The 17,807-nt window shown below is 49.0% G+C and overlaps 3 protein-coding genes across 3 annotated transcripts; 1 reads left to right on the forward strand and 2 right to left on the reverse strand.

Annotated features, from left to right (window-relative positions):
- The first annotated feature begins 5,954 nt into the window (after window positions 1–5,954).
- LOC109782570 (uncharacterized) lies at window positions 5,955–9,722 on the forward strand. The gene is made up of 3 exons (XM_020341194.4): window positions 5,955–6,545; window positions 7,157–7,432; window positions 8,154–9,722. The coding sequence occupies exons 1-3, from the start codon at window positions 6,450–6,452 to the stop codon at window positions 9,369–9,371; spliced, it is 1,590 nt and encodes a 529-aa protein (XP_020196783.1). The 5' UTR covers window positions 5,955–6,449; the 3' UTR covers window positions 9,372–9,722.
- A 1,630-nt stretch (window positions 9,723–11,352) lies between these two features.
- On the reverse strand, window positions 11,353–11,703 carry LOC109782545 (ethylene-responsive transcription factor ERF071-like). The gene has a single exon (XM_020341168.1). It carries the CDS (start codon window positions 11,701–11,703, stop codon window positions 11,353–11,355), a length of 351 nt encoding a protein of 116 aa, XP_020196757.1.
- Window positions 11,704–15,720: 4,017 nt separating this feature from the next.
- Window positions 15,721–17,508, reverse strand: LOC141021412 (cytochrome P450 89A2-like). The gene has a single exon (XM_073497238.1). The coding sequence runs from the start codon at window positions 17,465–17,467 to the stop codon at window positions 15,878–15,880; it is 1,590 nt and encodes a 529-aa protein (XP_073353339.1). The 5' UTR covers window positions 17,468–17,508; the 3' UTR covers window positions 15,721–15,877.
- Window positions 17,509–17,807: the final 299 nt, after the last annotated feature.

Here is a 17,807-nt window from a genome sequence, read left to right on the forward strand (position 1 = left end):
GCATTAGCGTCTCTGCCTTCAATGCAATCGGCAAAGTCCAGGCGCCACACGAGTAAAAAAAGAATAGAATGACCGCTAGCATGGGAGGAAAAAATCTAGAGCACCCGGGGATAGCTTTTGCGTCGACACTAACATATTTTTTGGACTAGAGGGGGAATAAAAAGTAACGACCTGGAAAATAACCCTGGATCTGCATTGTAGATTGCCTTATGTGTCATGGTGTTTGTGTCGAGATGGTCCTCCTCTTTCTATAACTTGCAGCGTTTGTGTTCCAGGCAGTCGTAAGTGTCGACGGTGGAATACCGTCCCTTGGATATCAGGGCGATGTTTCATAAGTTGTTTTATGCGGCCAAGAGGATGCAACCTTTTTTTTCCTTGGGTGTCTTCCTGATGCGATGGATCATTCTCGGGTGCTTACTGTTTCTTCCCCGGTGACTGATGTAGCGGCATCCTCTCCGTCGACATTGCGAAGCTGGCGAAAGTTTGATCAAATGGATGGATAGTTCTGGGATTTTCAATCCACATAAGACCTCTACGATAGCTGCTTATTCTCTAAGACGTTGGTCCGAGGCAGGGGGACCCCCCCTCCCCCCCCCCCCCCCCCCCCAAACGCTCGAGTGAACACTGAATACCAGCGACTAATTAGGCGATCTTATTTACAGATACAACGTACTTGCCCCCCCCCCCCCCCCCCCCCCCAAGGCCCACGTACAGGCCCATTGGATAGTCGTTTTCTAAGTCCAAATACACGATTGGACTCCTCCGAATCTCCTAGCGTTAGGCTTAGGCATTATCTCCCGTGATTACCGCGTGCGTGGATTAGCGATGTGCCGCTGCCATCTGCCTGCCTCTACTCTCCCTTTTTAAGATCTGATTCATATGGCGCCACATGCTGCTGCAATCACCAATTCTTCAGGCTGCTGCGACGAACTAATCTCTCTCAATTCTCATCTTGTATGATGTTGAACTTCTACATCAAATTTTAATTATTTTGATTGCGTGATTTGTGATCTGACACCGCGCTAGGGTACAGGCGCTGCAATTGTTCGAAAGCTTGGAACCGTCAACGCTTCGTCGAGCATCCATAAACAGTGATGGTTATCACGGGACGACGACTAGCGGATCTACTTTCACCTAGTGGCAGAGGGGACATGGAGGGGCTGGGTTTAATTCTCTAGGTATATATTTTCGCAACGCTGATCATTTTTTGCTAATAGAACAATATAATTTCCTAATACAACCAATGATTTTGTCATTGCATAATATATATAAATGCAAGCTAAAGGCCAACCATTTTATTATACATGATTATTCTTGTTCGCATTCTTAAATTTCAATATGAAAATGTTTTGTAGCAATGCATTTCATTTCATATTTTAGAGTAGTCAGATTATCAAATTCGTCTTCTTGGCGCGTGGAATTATTTACCAATATTAGCTATCACTAGACACGCTCCAGCTGCAAAAAAAAAGTGTGTCTAAGCAAAGTAAAATGCAAATGATACTTGAATACAAAACTATTGGGTAGTATGTGAGGCACAAATATTTTTTCGCTTCATTGCTGTTTGGCCCCCCCTATGCCTAAATCCTGGCTCCGCCCCTGTCCACGCCGACGTCTTTTTTGAGACTTTGGTTGTGACCGAATGCTATGAAACAGTGTGGAACATGTGGTTGAGGCCTCTTCTTTTATAGTGTTTGACTCGGAGGAAAACCCTTTCTTTCAAAAAAAAATCCATGTTATGCATGGAGGTTTGAGGGTTAAAAAATTGTCATTTTATAGATAGCTTAAGTTTGATACCCACGGGCACATATGATGAAACACCATGTCATCGAAGCGTATAATCGTAGATATTCACATACACTCAACCCTATAAACTCACGATCCTACCGATATGAGCATCTCCGTGATAACCCTAGTGGGTTGGTTTCACCACACGAAACCTAACCACCCGAGCTATGCTCAGTTTGTTGTATGGCATTCTTTTCTAGGATACGTATGGTTAAGTATAGTAGGAGAAGATACGAAGCAAATCAAAACTAACATGCCGAGCATTACATATGAACTAACGTGTACGTAGTCTAGGGAAACGCATACAAGAGTTGTCGGTGCAGCTTGCTCAGTCTTCGACGGCGTCAAAGAGCTCTTGTCAATGGCTAAGAGCAAGTACGATAAGGTACAGTCAGCAGGTTGTAAGGAGTAAAGTAATATTTTTCTATACTTAGTTGGAGGAAAGAGAGGATATGAGAGTGTGTAAGCGGGCTCTCATGCAAGAGCCAGCTATAGCACGTGCTCCTAGACACTATGTGAGAATGAAAGATGGGTTGTATATTAATAAAGTAGCACATACTTATAGCTAATTGTTGTACATGTTGGCTACAAAATTGACTATAGATGAATTGCACTTTCTTATAGCCAACAGTTGGCTATACTATTAGCCATGCTCTAAAAGAACTCTTGCCAACAAAGCCACCCTTTGATTCTTCACGGAAATCATGGGCTAGTATAATAACAGTATTAATAACACTCGGCACACGGAATTGACGCGTTGCACGACTGGGCAGGTACGCGTCGTCCATGAGCTAGTGCTCCGCAAGACACAATGACCATGCCAGCATTAAAAGGTGGTCACGGTTGCACCGCCGTCTGGTCCACGCGAGCCCGACGTGTGTTGGGTAGCCAAGCAAGGAATCCATGCATGCATGATTCACGTGTAAAACCGCTGCGATTTTCTATGAGAAGAAACAACAATGCCCTCGCCGAGATAAACACAGCTTAGCCCACGCGCCTGACTGAATTAACAGCGTTCGTGTAGAGTGTACTTGAAAAAGGGTAACGCCTCCTTGTATCGAAAGTCTTGTTGGACGGCCGTGTCACTCACCCGGCTCGCCGGAGCGGAGAGCCGAGGCGGGCAGGCGTCGCCGTCGCGTCGTACGTCCATGCTTATCCACAAGCCGAACCAGCCAGGCCAGCAGTCCGGAGCAGAAGAGAGGACACATGGCCGTGCGTCGGCGTCGCGCACAATGTCTCCCCGGACACGATTCGGATGCCGACGGCGACGTGCAGCTGCAGACGACGAGCTGGTGATATGAAAGCTACCGTCGAGGCGTCGCCAGCCACCTCCGTCTCCCCGGCCCTAAACAACGGCCGCCACCACCGGGATTTTTCTCGTGGCGGAGATGGGCGGTGACCGGTCAGCACGCACCAACCCCGGCCCCTTTGTTTGTGGCCGGAGTACGAGCGTACACGATCTCTCACCGTGGCGCCTGCCTCCTGGTCCTGGACGTACAGGTTCCTTTCCCCCGTGGCGTCCCATTCGCTCGCTCCCGTCACTCACGGCCGCCAGACATCTTGCCAGAAATCCAGAAGAGGACCTCAGCAATTTTTTGTGGTGGTGCGACGGGCGTGATCGACGGCCGTTTGATTATATGAATGAAAGAGTACGTTGGACGAGTGAAAGAGATCTGAGATGTGGTAGTGCACAGTATCTTAATCCATGGCGGGACGCAAGTTGGATCAAATAAGCGGCAGGCAAGGCGGCTCTGACTTGCCAATGCAAGTGGGATTGATTACTTTAGCCGTTTCAGGCCAACTTGGTTGGCTGGATTTTTTCGGGCCGCCCCTTCATCCTGAATCGGTAACATACCTGGACGCTTTCTTATAATATGCAAGAATAATTTTATACTAGTAGAATTTTGCAAAAAAGAGATGTTTACTACTAGGAAGGAATGAATTAGTGACATATTAACATTGGTATTACCCTTCCCACAAAAAAACATTGGTATTTCCCTCCCTAAAAAAAACATTGGTATTACCCTGTAAAAAAATAAAAACTCAAATAATTAAATTTCCTAAGATAGAATGAATTAGTGGCATTGGCATAAACATTTAAGAAGAAAAAATTGGGAAAAAGAATCTAAAACAGTGAAATTTTTTGCACAAAATATACATAAAAGTTGCGCTTTTCGAAAAATATGCACTAAGGAAAGAAAAACGAAAAACGCATAGAAACAGAAAACGGAAAGAAGAAGAAGGATATGTTGCAATCGAATTGACTAACCCAAATATGGGGTCAGTCAAAATCAAAGAAAGAAAAGCCCAAGAGAACACTTGAAAAAGGTACACGATCTTAAAGCCAAAAATTAATTTTCAGACGACTTACACATATTATATAGCTAATAAAATGTTAAGTAATATGAAAAGACATACAGCAAATCAAGGTTATGACGCTGAACATTAGACATGCACTAGGGAAATGCGTACGAGAGTCGTCGGTGCAGCTTGCTCGGTCTACGATAGCGTCGAAGAGCTATATTGTCAATGGAAAAAAGAACTCTTGCCAACCAAGGCACCCTTGATTCTTCACCATGGAAATCATGGGTTAGTATTAATAACATTTGTCACACGGAGTTGACCCGTTGCACGATTGGGCAGGTACGCGTCGTCCATGCGCTAGTGTAACACGAGTGCTCCGCAAGACACAATGGCCACGCCAGCATTAAAAGGTGGTTGCACTTGCACGGCCGTCTGGTCCACGCGAGCCCGACGTGTGTTGGGTAGCCAAGCAAGGAAGGAAACCATGCATGCATGATTCACGTGTAAAACTGCTTCAGAAGAAACAACAATGCCCTCGACGAGGTAGATGTACAGCTCAGCCCACGCGCCCGAATTAATTAACCTCCAAAAGGTCCGTTCGACTGCTGGAGTAGAGCGTTCGAGAAGAGGGAACGCCTCCGTGTATGGAAAGTCTCCTTGGACCGCCGTGTCTCGCCGGAGCGGGGAGCAGGCGTCGCCGTCGTATCGTACGTCGAGTCCATGCCTATCCACAAGCCAAGCCATCAGCCCGGAGCAGAGGACACATGGCCGTGCGTCGGCGTGGCGCACAATGATGCCTCCCCGGACACGAATCCGATGCCAAAGCCACCCGATTCTCGGATGCGTTTCGTGCGCACACGCCCTCCCCTCCACTCCCGGCGGACGGCGACGTGCAGCGGCAGACGAGGAGCTGATGGAAGAAAGCGACCGCCGGGGCGTCGGCAGCCACCGCCGTGTCCCCGGCCCTAAACAACGGCCGCCAGAACCCTCGCTCGGGCCACCACCGGACCGGGATTTTTCTCGTGGCGGAGACGGGCGGCACCAACCCCCGGCTCCTTGTTTTGCAGTTGCAGTAGGAGCGTACGATCTGTCGCCGAGTCGCCGTGGCCGCTGCCTCCTGGACGCACACGTTCCTTTCCCCCGTGGCGTACCTATCCGCCACCGTGGCGTCCCATTCGCTCGCTCCCGTCACCCACGGCCGGCCGGACTCGGTGGCCACCAGAAATGAGATCTCCCCGTCAGCGACAAATCTAGAAGAGCGAACCCTCAGCATTCTTTTTTCTTTTTTTTTTTTGAAATTGAACCCTCAGCATTCTTGTGGTGGTGCGTCGGGCGTGATCGATGGGCGTCTTTTTAATTCATTCATGCAAGAGAATGGTACGTTGGAGGAGCGAAAAAGATGTGAGATGTGGTGCCAGTTGCACAGTAAAAGTATCTTAATCGGTCGTGGGGCGCAAGTTGGGGCCGGATAGGCGGCGTCTGACTTGTCAAGTGGGGCTACTTTAGCCGCTCCAGGCCAACTTGGTCGGCTGGATTTTTCCTTTGCGGACCGCCCCTTCATCCTGAATCGGTAACATAAATATCCACATATATCACGACCACAACTTTGTACTATACACAAAAAATGATAATAATAGTACGCCGGACCCGGTATGCATGCAGTAGATATCGTCAACTTGATGGGTGGGTCAAATGGCCCAACTTGATGAGCTAAAAAGGCAAAACGTGACGGGTACAACGGGCCATGGACCCGCCGATCGGCTGGTCCGGACGCTAGCAATCCACTTGTCCGCACGCACGCACGCAAGCGAGCAATGCACGCACGCTACCTCGCCGGGCACCGCAAGCATCCGCCCCGACGTCCCCACGTCAAAGTCTCCGCACCGCACACACGCACACACCATCCGTGGCCGTCCCGCGGCCGCCTCATCACCGGTGTGCGGCGCTGGCGGCACCACCACGGGAAAAGGAAAAACACCGGCGGGCGAACCACAGAGGCGGCATCTGATTTTGACCGGAGACGCCCGGCCCATCCGTCACGCGGCCGCCCCGTACCGAACCCCCGCAGAAATCTGACGGCGACCGCGCCGCCCGCCTATATCTACCCGCGGGGGGAGGGGGCACGCAGCGGCACCGGCCACGAGCGAGCGAGCGAACCAAGTCGCCGACCTAGCTTTACTCCTCCTCCTCACCCTCCTTTCTCCCTTTTTTCTTTAGCTTTTACTCCTCCTCCGCCTCCTTGGCCTCCGCTCCTCTCCCCGCCCACGCCTCCTCCCAAATCCTCCTCGCCTCCGCCGCTTCCGTTCGGAGTCCAGCCGGAGATACGCGGAGAAGCAGATCGCGGAGCATCGCGTCTGATGGCGTCCCCGGCGCGGCCAGCCTCCGTCTCCGGCCCCTTCGGCCTGTCCCCCGACCTCGCCCGCTGCTCCTTCGACCACACGCTCCGCCGAGAGGTCAGCTCCCCCGTCCTCCCCGCTCGATCCGCGCCAGATCCGCGCCTCGTGTTTTCTGCTGTGTTGTTCGCCTAGAGTAGTAGGTCCCGGGACAGCGCTGCGTCCCGTGCGCGTGCGCGTGCGCGGAGGCCTGGTACGACGGGTGGGCCGCTGGGTCTGCCCGCCGTCCGCTGGGGCGCGGTTCGCGGCCTGCCTCCTCCAGTCGGGATAATTGTTCTAGGTGCGGGTGCCTCACGCTTCTGTCTTTAGAGTCTAGTCAAACTATTGATAAACTTGCATATTTGATCCACATAGTTCCGTCGCTATCTAGATCCAATGCATGTAGCTGAAATAAGCTGCTTGTGAGGGTTAATACTACCTATTAACGGGAAATTTCTTGCTGTACATACTCTGTAATGCCACCTGTGGTTGTCAGCTGCCACCTTATTATCAAATATGTTGGTAATGGAATGGTGCCTCAAGATTAACTTGTCAGCTCGTGCAACTTTGAGACGAGCTTGAATGACTAGCTGTAGATTTGTCATCTTCTGTTTTCACCTTACCCGTGCCTTTTATTATGCTAAATTTCCTCTGGTCCTTACTAAATATTTTTCTGGTCTTCAACGAAGCAGGATTTTCAGGACAACAGACTGCTGAGGTCATTGGTTAGCATGCGTGAACAAGAAAACCATTCCAAAGAAATTATAACGGAAGCTATCGAGAGCTGCATGAACAAACAAGCAGAAAATCTGGTGAATTCACTGGATGTCATCAGTGGAAGGCTGTCGCAGTTGGAGTTATACTGCTATAAGCTTGAAAGGTCCATTGGAGAACTGCGAAGCGATGTAATGGATTACCACAGCGAAGCAAATCTAAACTTCCGTGGCCTTGACAAGAACGTCAAAGAGGTATGTCCTGTTTTACAACGACACAGGGACACACAATTATTGAGCTTTGAATGCCAAATTATATTATGTTGCTTTCTAGTATGTAAATTTCTCGTCACATATAATCAATAATTAAACAGTGAATTATGTTTGCCTTGAGCTGTGGAAGTTTTCATGGTTTAGTTTGAAGTTTTTTTAGTTAGATTATGTTTCCTGCATCTGCATCTAGTACAACTGGACTGATGCATTATTTATTGGGGACAAATGTTAACATGGGTATTCCCTCTAGTTGTAACTATGAGTAGCACATCTTCTACTGTGTCACACTGATTAGCTACTCTAAGATATCACACCTATATATTGTTTTTGGTTCTCTTGGCGTGATTGGCCAATAGTTAGTCTACGTAGCATTACATCTGGTAATACTACAGGAAGTTAATTTTGTGATAAGTTTCACAAGTACAACGACTAATTAACTGGCTTCATGTGATTGCTTAATCATGTTTTAGGGCTGTGAGTTCTTGCTAACTGCCTCTTTTTCTTTTGTCATGTTAGGCACCACAGGGAATTTTAAGCAAAGCTTGATTATGTAAACATTTTAGTGCTAGTCGATCAAGCCAAATAGCTTACCTTACACCCAGTTTGTATTTATATTTCACCACTTCCTTTCAGTAACTATGACCCGTTAGCTCTTGTAATGTTCTTCAGTGCACAACTCATGATGGAACCTACTTTGGTGCAGGTTCAGAAATGTGTACAAGTTCTGCAGGATAAGCAAGAGCTTGCTGAAACTCAGAACGAGCTAGCTAAACTTCAGATTGTATATGAAGATCCTGCACAAAAGAGTGAAGGTACTGCCCCATCAGTTTTCATGGCCAGGGAAAATGATGGCAGTTTCCCAGGTGCAAAGCATGAGCTTGCCCTTGTCCCGCTGCACCAAGTAAATCAGTCTCCTGCTATGCAATTCCAAAGTTGCAACGGGCTTATTCTACAGCAACTTGTGCCTGTCTCTTTGAGCACCCAACAAGACCAGCAACACTTGAACCAGTCTACTGTTTACCGCGCGCAAAATCAATGCCAACCTGAGCGCAGGCAGGCCCAAACATTTCAACCTGCACCGCAGTCTATGCAACCGCAGGCCCAGAACCCCCAGCCACAGACTGTAGTTGAGGTACCTCCGATAACTAGTCAGGCACCAGAGTTCTACATCCAAGCTCAGCACCATTGGCAACATCAAACAGTCCAGGATGTTCACTCACAAGCAAGGCAACAACAACCACAGCCACAGGTGGCACAACAGCAGCAGTACCACAACATGCAGCAAGTCCCAGCTCAGATGGTTCAACTGCAAACATCTTCTCCGCAGGCCCAAAGTGCACCTCATGTCGCCCTGTTCTATCCTCCTTACGGATCCCAACAGCCCGCATGTGGTAACACCGAGGCACTTTCTAGAGGCATGGTTGTGCAGCCTGCCTATTCTACGATCTCTTCTTCCCAGCGAAAGCACCATGAAGCTGCTCCTGTTTACGTGCAAAGCAGCGCCATTGCTGTTCCTATTGCAGAACATCACATCCAGCACCAGCAGACCCAGCAGTTCCATTCGCCTGGCAATGGCTCATTTGCACCTCAGCAATGCAAGGTTGGTCCCTATTCAGTCCAGGGTGGTGCCCAGGCCTACAACACCGTATATGGGAGCCCTCCCAACAGTGCTGCCACTTTTGTTGCTGTCCTTCCTCAGCAAGCACAGCAGGCCAGTGCTCCGATGATGCTCCATCATCTAGGACCCCAGCCCGTGCAGAATCACCCTGCAGACATGGCTGACAAGGCTGCTCGAATGGGTTACTTGAACGATCATGCTGAGAACATGCCGCGCCGAATGGTGGCTGCAGGCCAGCCTGTAGAGTACAACACCTTCCATGATGGGCTGAGCTCTGTTGGCAATGCGGCTTGGTCTGGCTAGTCGACGATGGAGAAGTCGCATGTGAAGCACTCCATCTGCTCCTGCGACTTTCTCATGTGATATACCGTGTGGCGATCTTATTGTGATGGGAAGCTCATTTTTGAACTTCCCTCCGGTATTTGCTCTGGCATCTTTTATCAGCCGGCAGATTGGTACTACGTATCCTCCAGCCTACTTTTTTCAGCTGGATGATGATCGTGATGAAATAAGACTGTAGGTTAGTCGAGTGATGATGATTGTCGGCATTTGTCCCATTTTTAATGGACGCGTATGCTTGCTTGTAACCTTGTTGTGGACTTGCATTTGCATGTTTGCGATCGATATGAAAATATGAGAAATTTGTTGGTTTCACGTTCTTGTTCAGTATGAGCTCATCTGTTCACCTGCTCGTAGCAGTCGGGCGTATTCCCGGGTTTGTGTTTACCATCTGTTGGCAGTAACTGTTAGTAGTTGATGTGAGAAATTTACAGTGGTTTGGCTGTGGCTTAAAAAAAAACAGCTTGGGGGAAGTATCTGTGGACAAGGTCCATATGCATTTGTCAGAACCCAAGTGTCACAACACAAATTGCTACTGAACTGAACTGAGAGGTAATACTCATTCTGGAAAGCTATCTCTCCTTCACATAGCCTCTCACTCCAAGCAATGAGGATGCCGGCTGAAGCCCCTACAGATGGCAAGTACTCAAACTTACTGAACCTTCTCGAACAGAATTTTCCTGGCATAGTTCATGTCAAGCACTTCTCTCGTTTCCAGTTTTAAGATGTTCCACTGTCGGTTCTCCTAGTCCTAGTCCCACAATCAGGCAAACAAGTGACAATCTACTGACTGACACACAATGCCAGTTAGCCAAAGCTCTTGCAACAGCCATAAATCCAGAGAGACCAACCACAGAGAGACCAACCCTAGCAAAAGCTTCTGAATTTGTGTCGATCATGGATGGCTTCAGGTCTTTTTTCTTCCCCTGCTGCTTTCCTTCCTGCCCCCCGGGGCCAGCTTGATTGTCTCTTGTTGGCCTGGGTTGCAGGTTTATGCTCTAATTCCTCATTAACCACCTCACGAAATGGGGAAGTGAGGGTACCAACAACTTCCTTTGGTATCTTATATTGGTGGTGATGGTTGATGAATGGCAAGCAAGACACTTTCTATCCTTTTTCAACAAGGAGGATATCCCCGGGCCTCTGCATCGAGCGACGCACAGCCATAAGACAATTTCTGTCTGGGCAAGCATTTATTTTTAAATCCTTTGTTCAGCTTACTAATTCTTGGGCTGCTTACCTCAATGTGCCTCCTTATTTTTCCTCTACCTCTTTATCCGAGACATGGTAATATCCATGTCTTGATCGTTGGACTTCTTCAAAACTTGCTCCGGCTACACGCTCTGGATCACTGGATGGAGTTGTCATACGCCCCTGTGGTGGATCTCCATAAGAGCATCTCCAACAGCGCCGCGCGTTAAAAACTCATTTGCCGCGTGCCCTTCGCCTGGTTTGGCGTGGCCGGCAGTGCTGGCTCCAGCAGCCGCGCTAAAATTAAGCGCGCGCGCGTAGCTCCAGCGGCCGCGCTAAAATGCAGCGCGCGCTAAACATGGCGTACATTTTTTTTAATAAAACAATAAATAAAATTCATAGATCAAAACAATACATAGATATTTTACATAGTTCCATAGCATAGATAGGTAAAAACTACGGTGCAACGATTTAAAAAAAACTACTAGATAGTGCAACTACATAGTGCAACTACAACCTACTCCCAGTCGTCATCATCATCATCGCCATCCTTACTGGTCTGGTCCGAGGTATCGAGCCACATGTCTTCCCAACGGTCATCATTAGCCGAAAAAATCGACTGCCCACCATTTTCAACGATTTCGCACTGCGATAACGCCAGGGCCTTCCGCCGACGCCTGTCCAACCGCTCCGCGCGGCGCCTTGCCGTCTCCTCGCGGCGCCTTGCCCAGAAGGCTTTCTCGTTGGCGACGTCCTACGGGTGGGGCCGGCGCCACTCCGCCATGGCCCGCTCGTCCTCCTCGGCGGCGAGGAGGCGGCGCTGCCGCCGAGCGTGCTCCGCACGGTCCTGGTCCGTGATAAGACAAGGCGGAGGGGCGACGTCCTGCGCCTGCTGGCTCGTTTGGACATTCTGGAAGTTCATCTGCTGGCGCGGCCTGCCCAGGAGGCACGCCGCTGCGTCGTAGGCGCGTGCGGCCTCGTGCAAGGTCCGGAACGTACCGAGGCCGAGCCGGACGTCGCCGGACCGAATCTCGGCGGAGTACCAGCCGTTGGGGCGCTGGCGGACGCCGCGGTAGCCCAACGCTCCTCGGCGGCGCGGCGGCATGGTGGCGCGTCGGTGGCGGGGCGCTGGAGTGGCGAGGAGAGGAAGTGGTGGACGCGCTGGAGCGGCGAAGAAGCTACAAGGCACGCGTGGCAGTGTGGATAGGCGCGTGGCGAGCGTCGCAATTTATAGGCGCGCCGGAATCGGCACGCCAAAAGTAGGCGCGAGCTGCCGCCCTTTCCCCTGCGCGCGCAATTGTTTCCCGCTTGCGCTTGTTTCCCGCCACCGCTGGAGCGCGGGAAACCGTCCAGCACGCGCTAAAAACCAAGTTTACCCGCGCGCGCCTTTTGACGCGGCTGTTGGAGATGCTCTAAGCTTACAAAGGAGGAGCCTGAGGTAGCACCAGAGGACAACTAATCTTCTTTAACCAGAAGATAAACAATCTGTTGGTTTGTAATTTGTAAATTAGATGATCTAATTTGGTCTTACCGGTTAAAGAAGCCGGTAGATAATAAGGTGGCTGCTTTCTCGTGGCAGCTACCTATCCCAACGTGCTAATGTAATTATGTGAAACACGTCTATACCCACCTTAATGATTGTCTATAGACATTGAGTAATATACTTAAGATGCGTGATTCCTCAAAAGAAAGAAAAAATCATGGCGCATAGTCCGTTGGGAAGTTAGGCTGTGTTCGGTAGCCCTTCACTCCTCCACTCGGGAGCGGAGCGGGTGGAGCACCGTATTAGCAGCTCCTCAAATTAATACTGCATGTTGCTCTGCTCTGGAGCGGAGTTGGAGAGCGGGAGGGAGTCCGCCTTTAGTGTCACACTCTCTTGGTAAGTTTGCGGCACATTATACATGCCGATGGTCTGTCCGTCAGCAGCCAGTTTGCGAAGCGGTCAGGAGACTTCAAATGAATGTGCAATTTGTCAAAATAATTTTTAAAAATACGAGCCATATGGATTTTAAAAATCTTTGATTTAAATGGATATATGGAGAAATCATAATTTAGTGAACACATCCACACATGCACAAGGGATTTGGCTGATCGATATATTTATCTAAGTACAATACTGAATCTTTGGTGGGCGCTAGATTTCTGAATATTTGATTATTTTCAAAAGAAAATATCTCCAACAAATTTTCTTTAAACATAAATGGTACAAACAAAGGACTGATGTTTTCATACATCTACCGTTTTTTTTTTCCGAAAAGGATACATCTACCGGTTAACCTACATGCACTTTGTTGAGCTCGTTAACAATAGCCTCCATCGAGGGTCTTCTGTTTCGATCATGCTCCACACACCTTAGTCCAATGCTGACACATGTTTTCACTTCCTCAAGGCAGTCTGATGGGTACTTATATGATGTGTACTCGTCTGTCCATTTTTGACGTACCTACAAAATTCGGATTACCATCATATATACTTCAGATGACCAAGTAATATTGTCATACACTATTAATGAAGTTCACTACAGACATGTTGACAGTTGATATAACATTTTTGTTAAATAACATCTGAATTTATCATGTTGATAATTCGTTTTATAATCAACGACATAGCTATGTGTATCCTAGGGGGTGGGGGCAGTTGCTCCCCCCCCCCCCCCCCCCCTCCCCCAGCCTTGATAGAATCGTCGAACAAAATTTTAGGAGCTTAAATAGAAGAAACTTTTTGAATTATCAAAAGTTAGAGATGAATACCAGAAGCGGCATCTTGCTGAAGCTAGCAAATAATGCTACATACACATAACCAAGGAGTGGTAACATCGACAACTCTCAGGCAGCTAGCACTTGAGAAACACCAGAACATATCTCTCTAAACCCAGGGCCGGTCCTGAAATTTTGGGGGCCCGGGGCGAATCCAAAACTCGGGGCCCCTAGAATTAAAAATATAGTAATAATAATGATATATGTACATATGAAATATTACTGATAAACACTTAAATACATCAAAACAATATAAATATTAAATAATTATAGATTTTACCTTCAGAAAAATTCTAAAAATCCTCGATGCAAGTTATGATGGGGGTCGATATCAATCTCATCAAATAATTACCTCTTGATGCATAATTTTTCCAAACTCTTTAAACTCCGTAGGGTCATTGTTGATCTCAAATAGTCTTCAGTAATTGTAGTTTTGTAAAACTTCTTTCAACTGATGCGACAATAAATAAGATGATAAGCAAAAGAGGCATTAGGATAAACGTCGACTTGAATTGTTTGAAAATCACCATAGTAGACATTACACTATCTGACAAAGTGAACTTGATAATCTTTTAGTAAAAAAAAAAAAGCAAGACAGGATGATCATCACCACTAACAGCGCCAGTTACATTTTTTATGACCGATATTCATGTCAACATTTTCCTCTTGTTCATATTCAGAATTCCCATCAATTTGTTCCTCTTCCTCCACAACAATCGTCAATTTACCATTTGGGATCAGTGAAGCACCCGCATTAGTTTTGAAACTTTCATCAAGAGCGTCCCTCTGATTGTATCAACTCATCTAAACACTATATTATCTTCTTTCAATGTGCTGAAAATAATATACCTTGGATGCCAGCTATGCACCATGTATGCAAAGGATAAATTACTTAATCAGTAGTACTAAACTCATAGGGAGTACTCCCTCCGTCCTTGAAAGAGTGTACTTCCAACTTTGTTGGAGGGTCAAACTATCTCAAAGTTTGACCGAGTTTGTGCAAAAATATATCAATGCTTGTGAAACCAAATAGGTATATGATGAAAATATATTTTATGATGAAGCTAACGCTACTAATTTTATGGCATAAATATTGCTCTATTATTGTATAAATACGGTCAAACGTAAAAAAGTTTTGTTGGAAAGTACACTTTTTCATGGACGGAAGGAGTAGGGACTAGTAGTAATATAATATACCTTGGATGGATTGGATCATCTTTGGCGGTAGGGCGTTCAGCGATGAGCCTATACTGACGATGTGGACTCGCGTCTGGCTCTAGCGCTCGACGAATCGGCGATGCGTGTGTGCATGTCCATCGCCCGAAGCCGGGAGGGAAAGCAGCGCCGCCTACTGAGTACTCAACGCATCTTGTGATCGGGAAGCACAGGAATAGAGATCGGCATCGACTCGACGAGGCGACGAGCTGGCGTTCGAAATTAGGAAAGAAATAAGAAAGAAAAGGACGGCGTACGATCTCTACGTAATGGAATAGGAAGAATCGCTACCTTTGCCTGCTTACACGCCTCGCTAACTGCCTAAGCCACGGCCCATACTTTAGGCTACAGACCGGGGGAGGCCCCCTGAATTTTGGGGAAAAGAAGCGGCCGATTCACCTTGTTGCAAGTGAGGGAGAAGCCGACGTCGCAGCGGAGCACCGGGCGTGTTCCTCGCGGCCGCAGCAAGAAGGCCGGCGGCGGCGAGCTCCAAAAGAATGTAGTATCAAATATCGGCATGCAGGGGGCCCATCAGATGAGTTTTCCATCTATGCGCATTCCGGTTGGTGGGCCCTGCTTTCGGTTCGTTTTTCCTCCAAAAGAATTCATAATTTCTGAAATTTCATGAAATTTGATACTTTCCCTAAAAACCAAAATTTGATACTACTTCCAAAGAAAATTCATGAGTTGTGGAATTTCTGAAACTTTTCAAATGTTTTTAAAATCCACGAGTTTACTATGCAGGAGGCGGTTTGGCATTGGGAGGGCTGGCTGTCGCCGGCATGCAGAGGCGCCACACCTGTCGACTTTTCCACCGCGTGCCTCATGTTTACTGACTTTCTGTTCCCAGGGGAAATTACAAATTTCCGAAAGTCACAACTTTTGGTAGTTTCAAACAAACTTCAGGAGTTGTGAAATTTGTAAAACTTTCTGGAAGTTTTGAAAATAATCGGGAGTAGTGAATTATTTTTCATTGTTAGTTGATGCCCACTAATCCTATTTATTTCAACATGCACACAAAAGCCACCCACACATGTCACCTCATCAAAGGCCCACCCAACACGCATGAGAAACAAATTCCGTTATATTAGGCTACCTATATTCAATAAACATTTTTCAACTATACAATCATAATCCAATGCAATGTATAATATGTTTATTTGTTCATATATTATTAAATCAAATGTTTCATACAACCACATCTTAGTGCAATAATATTGCAACATATTTACGCGGGAACGCGCGGGTATTATGTTTGGCGGTTTATTTAATGAAAACCAACGAGGTGGCTGGTTGCTCAATTTTTTTTTACATGTGTTCTTCAGTTTGCATGTTGGGTTTTCGGGGCACAAGGCGTGGGCGCAGCTGCTTCTTCATGACGACCATGAACTCGAGTTTCTCCGCCAAGTCGATCTCGTGGCCGGCCGCTTCCTTCCACTCGAATTCTCTCACCATGTTGGCCACAAAGTAGAGCAGGTGAAGCACGGCAATGTTCAGACCGGCGCAGATCCTCCGCCCGACGCCGAACGGCATCATTCTGATCCCCGTGCTGCCTCCTGTCACGTCCACCCCTCGGCCGCCTGAGAACCGCTCTGGAATGAACTCCATGGGCTTCTCCCACTCCCGTTCGTCCCTCCCCATCTCGGCGACCATGAAGTTCACCGTGGCACCCTTGGGGACGAGGTACCCGCCGACCTCCACGTCCTCCGCTGCCATGTGCGGCAGCACGAAGTGCACGGGCGGGTGCTTCCGCAAGCCCTCAAGAACCACCGCCTTGAGGTAAGGCATGCTCTGAATGTCTTCCTCGGATACCTCTTCATGGCCGTCTTTTGTCTTGGCTTTGATCTCCTTGTAGAGCCTCTCCTGGATGGCCTGGTTTTTCACCAGCTCGGCCATGATCCAGTGCAGTGCGGTGGAGGTGGTGTCAGCCCCGGCGGTGAGGAACTCCGAGCAGAGGTTGACCATCTCGTCGTCGGTGAGTGGGCGGTTGCCCTCCTCGGGGAGCCTGACGTCGAACAGCGTGTCCACGTACGAGTGCTCCAACGTGGTCTCCGATTTGCTCCGCCTCGGCTCGCGCTCGCCGCCGCGTTTCTTGTCCTTGTACTCCCTACGCGCGTTGATCAGCGGTAGGAACAACTCCTTCTGCCGCCGGCGCAGGGAGAGCATTTTCCGGACGCGTCCGCGGAAGAGGTGCTCGGCGACCGACGGGAGGAAGGCGAAGACGGACATCTTGCTGAACATGTATCGCACCTGCTCGTGCTGCGCGGCGGCGATGGCGCGCACCACCTTCTCGTCAAGCCTCTCGCCGAAGCACATGATCAGAAGCAGGTAGAACACGGCGTACTGGAACGTGGGCGTGACCGGGGCAGGCGCCTCACCGTCGTCGGCCAGGCGCCGCAGCTTATCGACGAGCACGTGGCGCGCCCAGAAGCGTGCGTGCGTGAACCGGCGGCCGCGCGACGGGTGCAGCGTCCCGGCGACGAGGTTGCGGCGCAGGAGGCGCCACACCGGCCCGTAGCCGGCGCGGGTGACGGAGTAATTGTCGTCCGCGCCGAGGATCCTGGCCGACGCGAAGCTGGGGCGGTCGGCCAGGGCCGCCCCGCGCTGGACGAGAACGGTGTGTGCGAGGCGTCGGTCGGCGACGAAGATGGCCAGCCGCGACCCCACTCGCAACGACACGATGGGGCCGTACCGCCTGACAAGGCGTTGGAGCAGGGGCTCCGCCTCGGCCGGCGAGCTGGTGAGCCCTAGCCACGCCGCGATGAAGAGCAAGAGCAGGGACGGCGGGCCCGGCGGGAGGCGCCTGCCGTCGCCCTGAACACGGCGGAAACGGAGGAGTAAGAGGAGGGCGAAGAGGATCGTAGTCGCAATAAGGAAGAAAATGTGCAACGTTGCCATGGTGCTTGCTGTTGCTGCTCTAGCTAGCTGTGGACTGTGGAGCTAAGTCGGCGAGATGGGTGCAGCAAATGTAGACGTGGAAGAAGGCGATAATATAATTAATTTAGAATCATTTGCTAAACTAAAAAAACAAATTAATGAATGTGAATCATGTCATGTGTGAGGCTGTGCCACCTACCTAGCAATTCAGTACCTAGCAATAACGTGAGGCGGATCACGGAAGATCACAAACGTGGAGAAAAGCCTGCTGCATGAGCCGATCGATTTCATACGCGGCTATATTTTAATTATTTTATTAAGGGAATATATTTTAATATTGCATATCAACGATTCGTGCTGA

The sequence above is a fragment of the Aegilops tauschii genome, chromosome 1 (genome assembly GCF_002575655.3).
Source record: "Aegilops tauschii subsp. strangulata cultivar AL8/78 chromosome 1, Aet v6.0, whole genome shotgun sequence".
Classification (NCBI taxonomy): Eukaryota; Viridiplantae; Streptophyta; class Magnoliopsida; order Poales; family Poaceae; genus Aegilops; species Aegilops tauschii.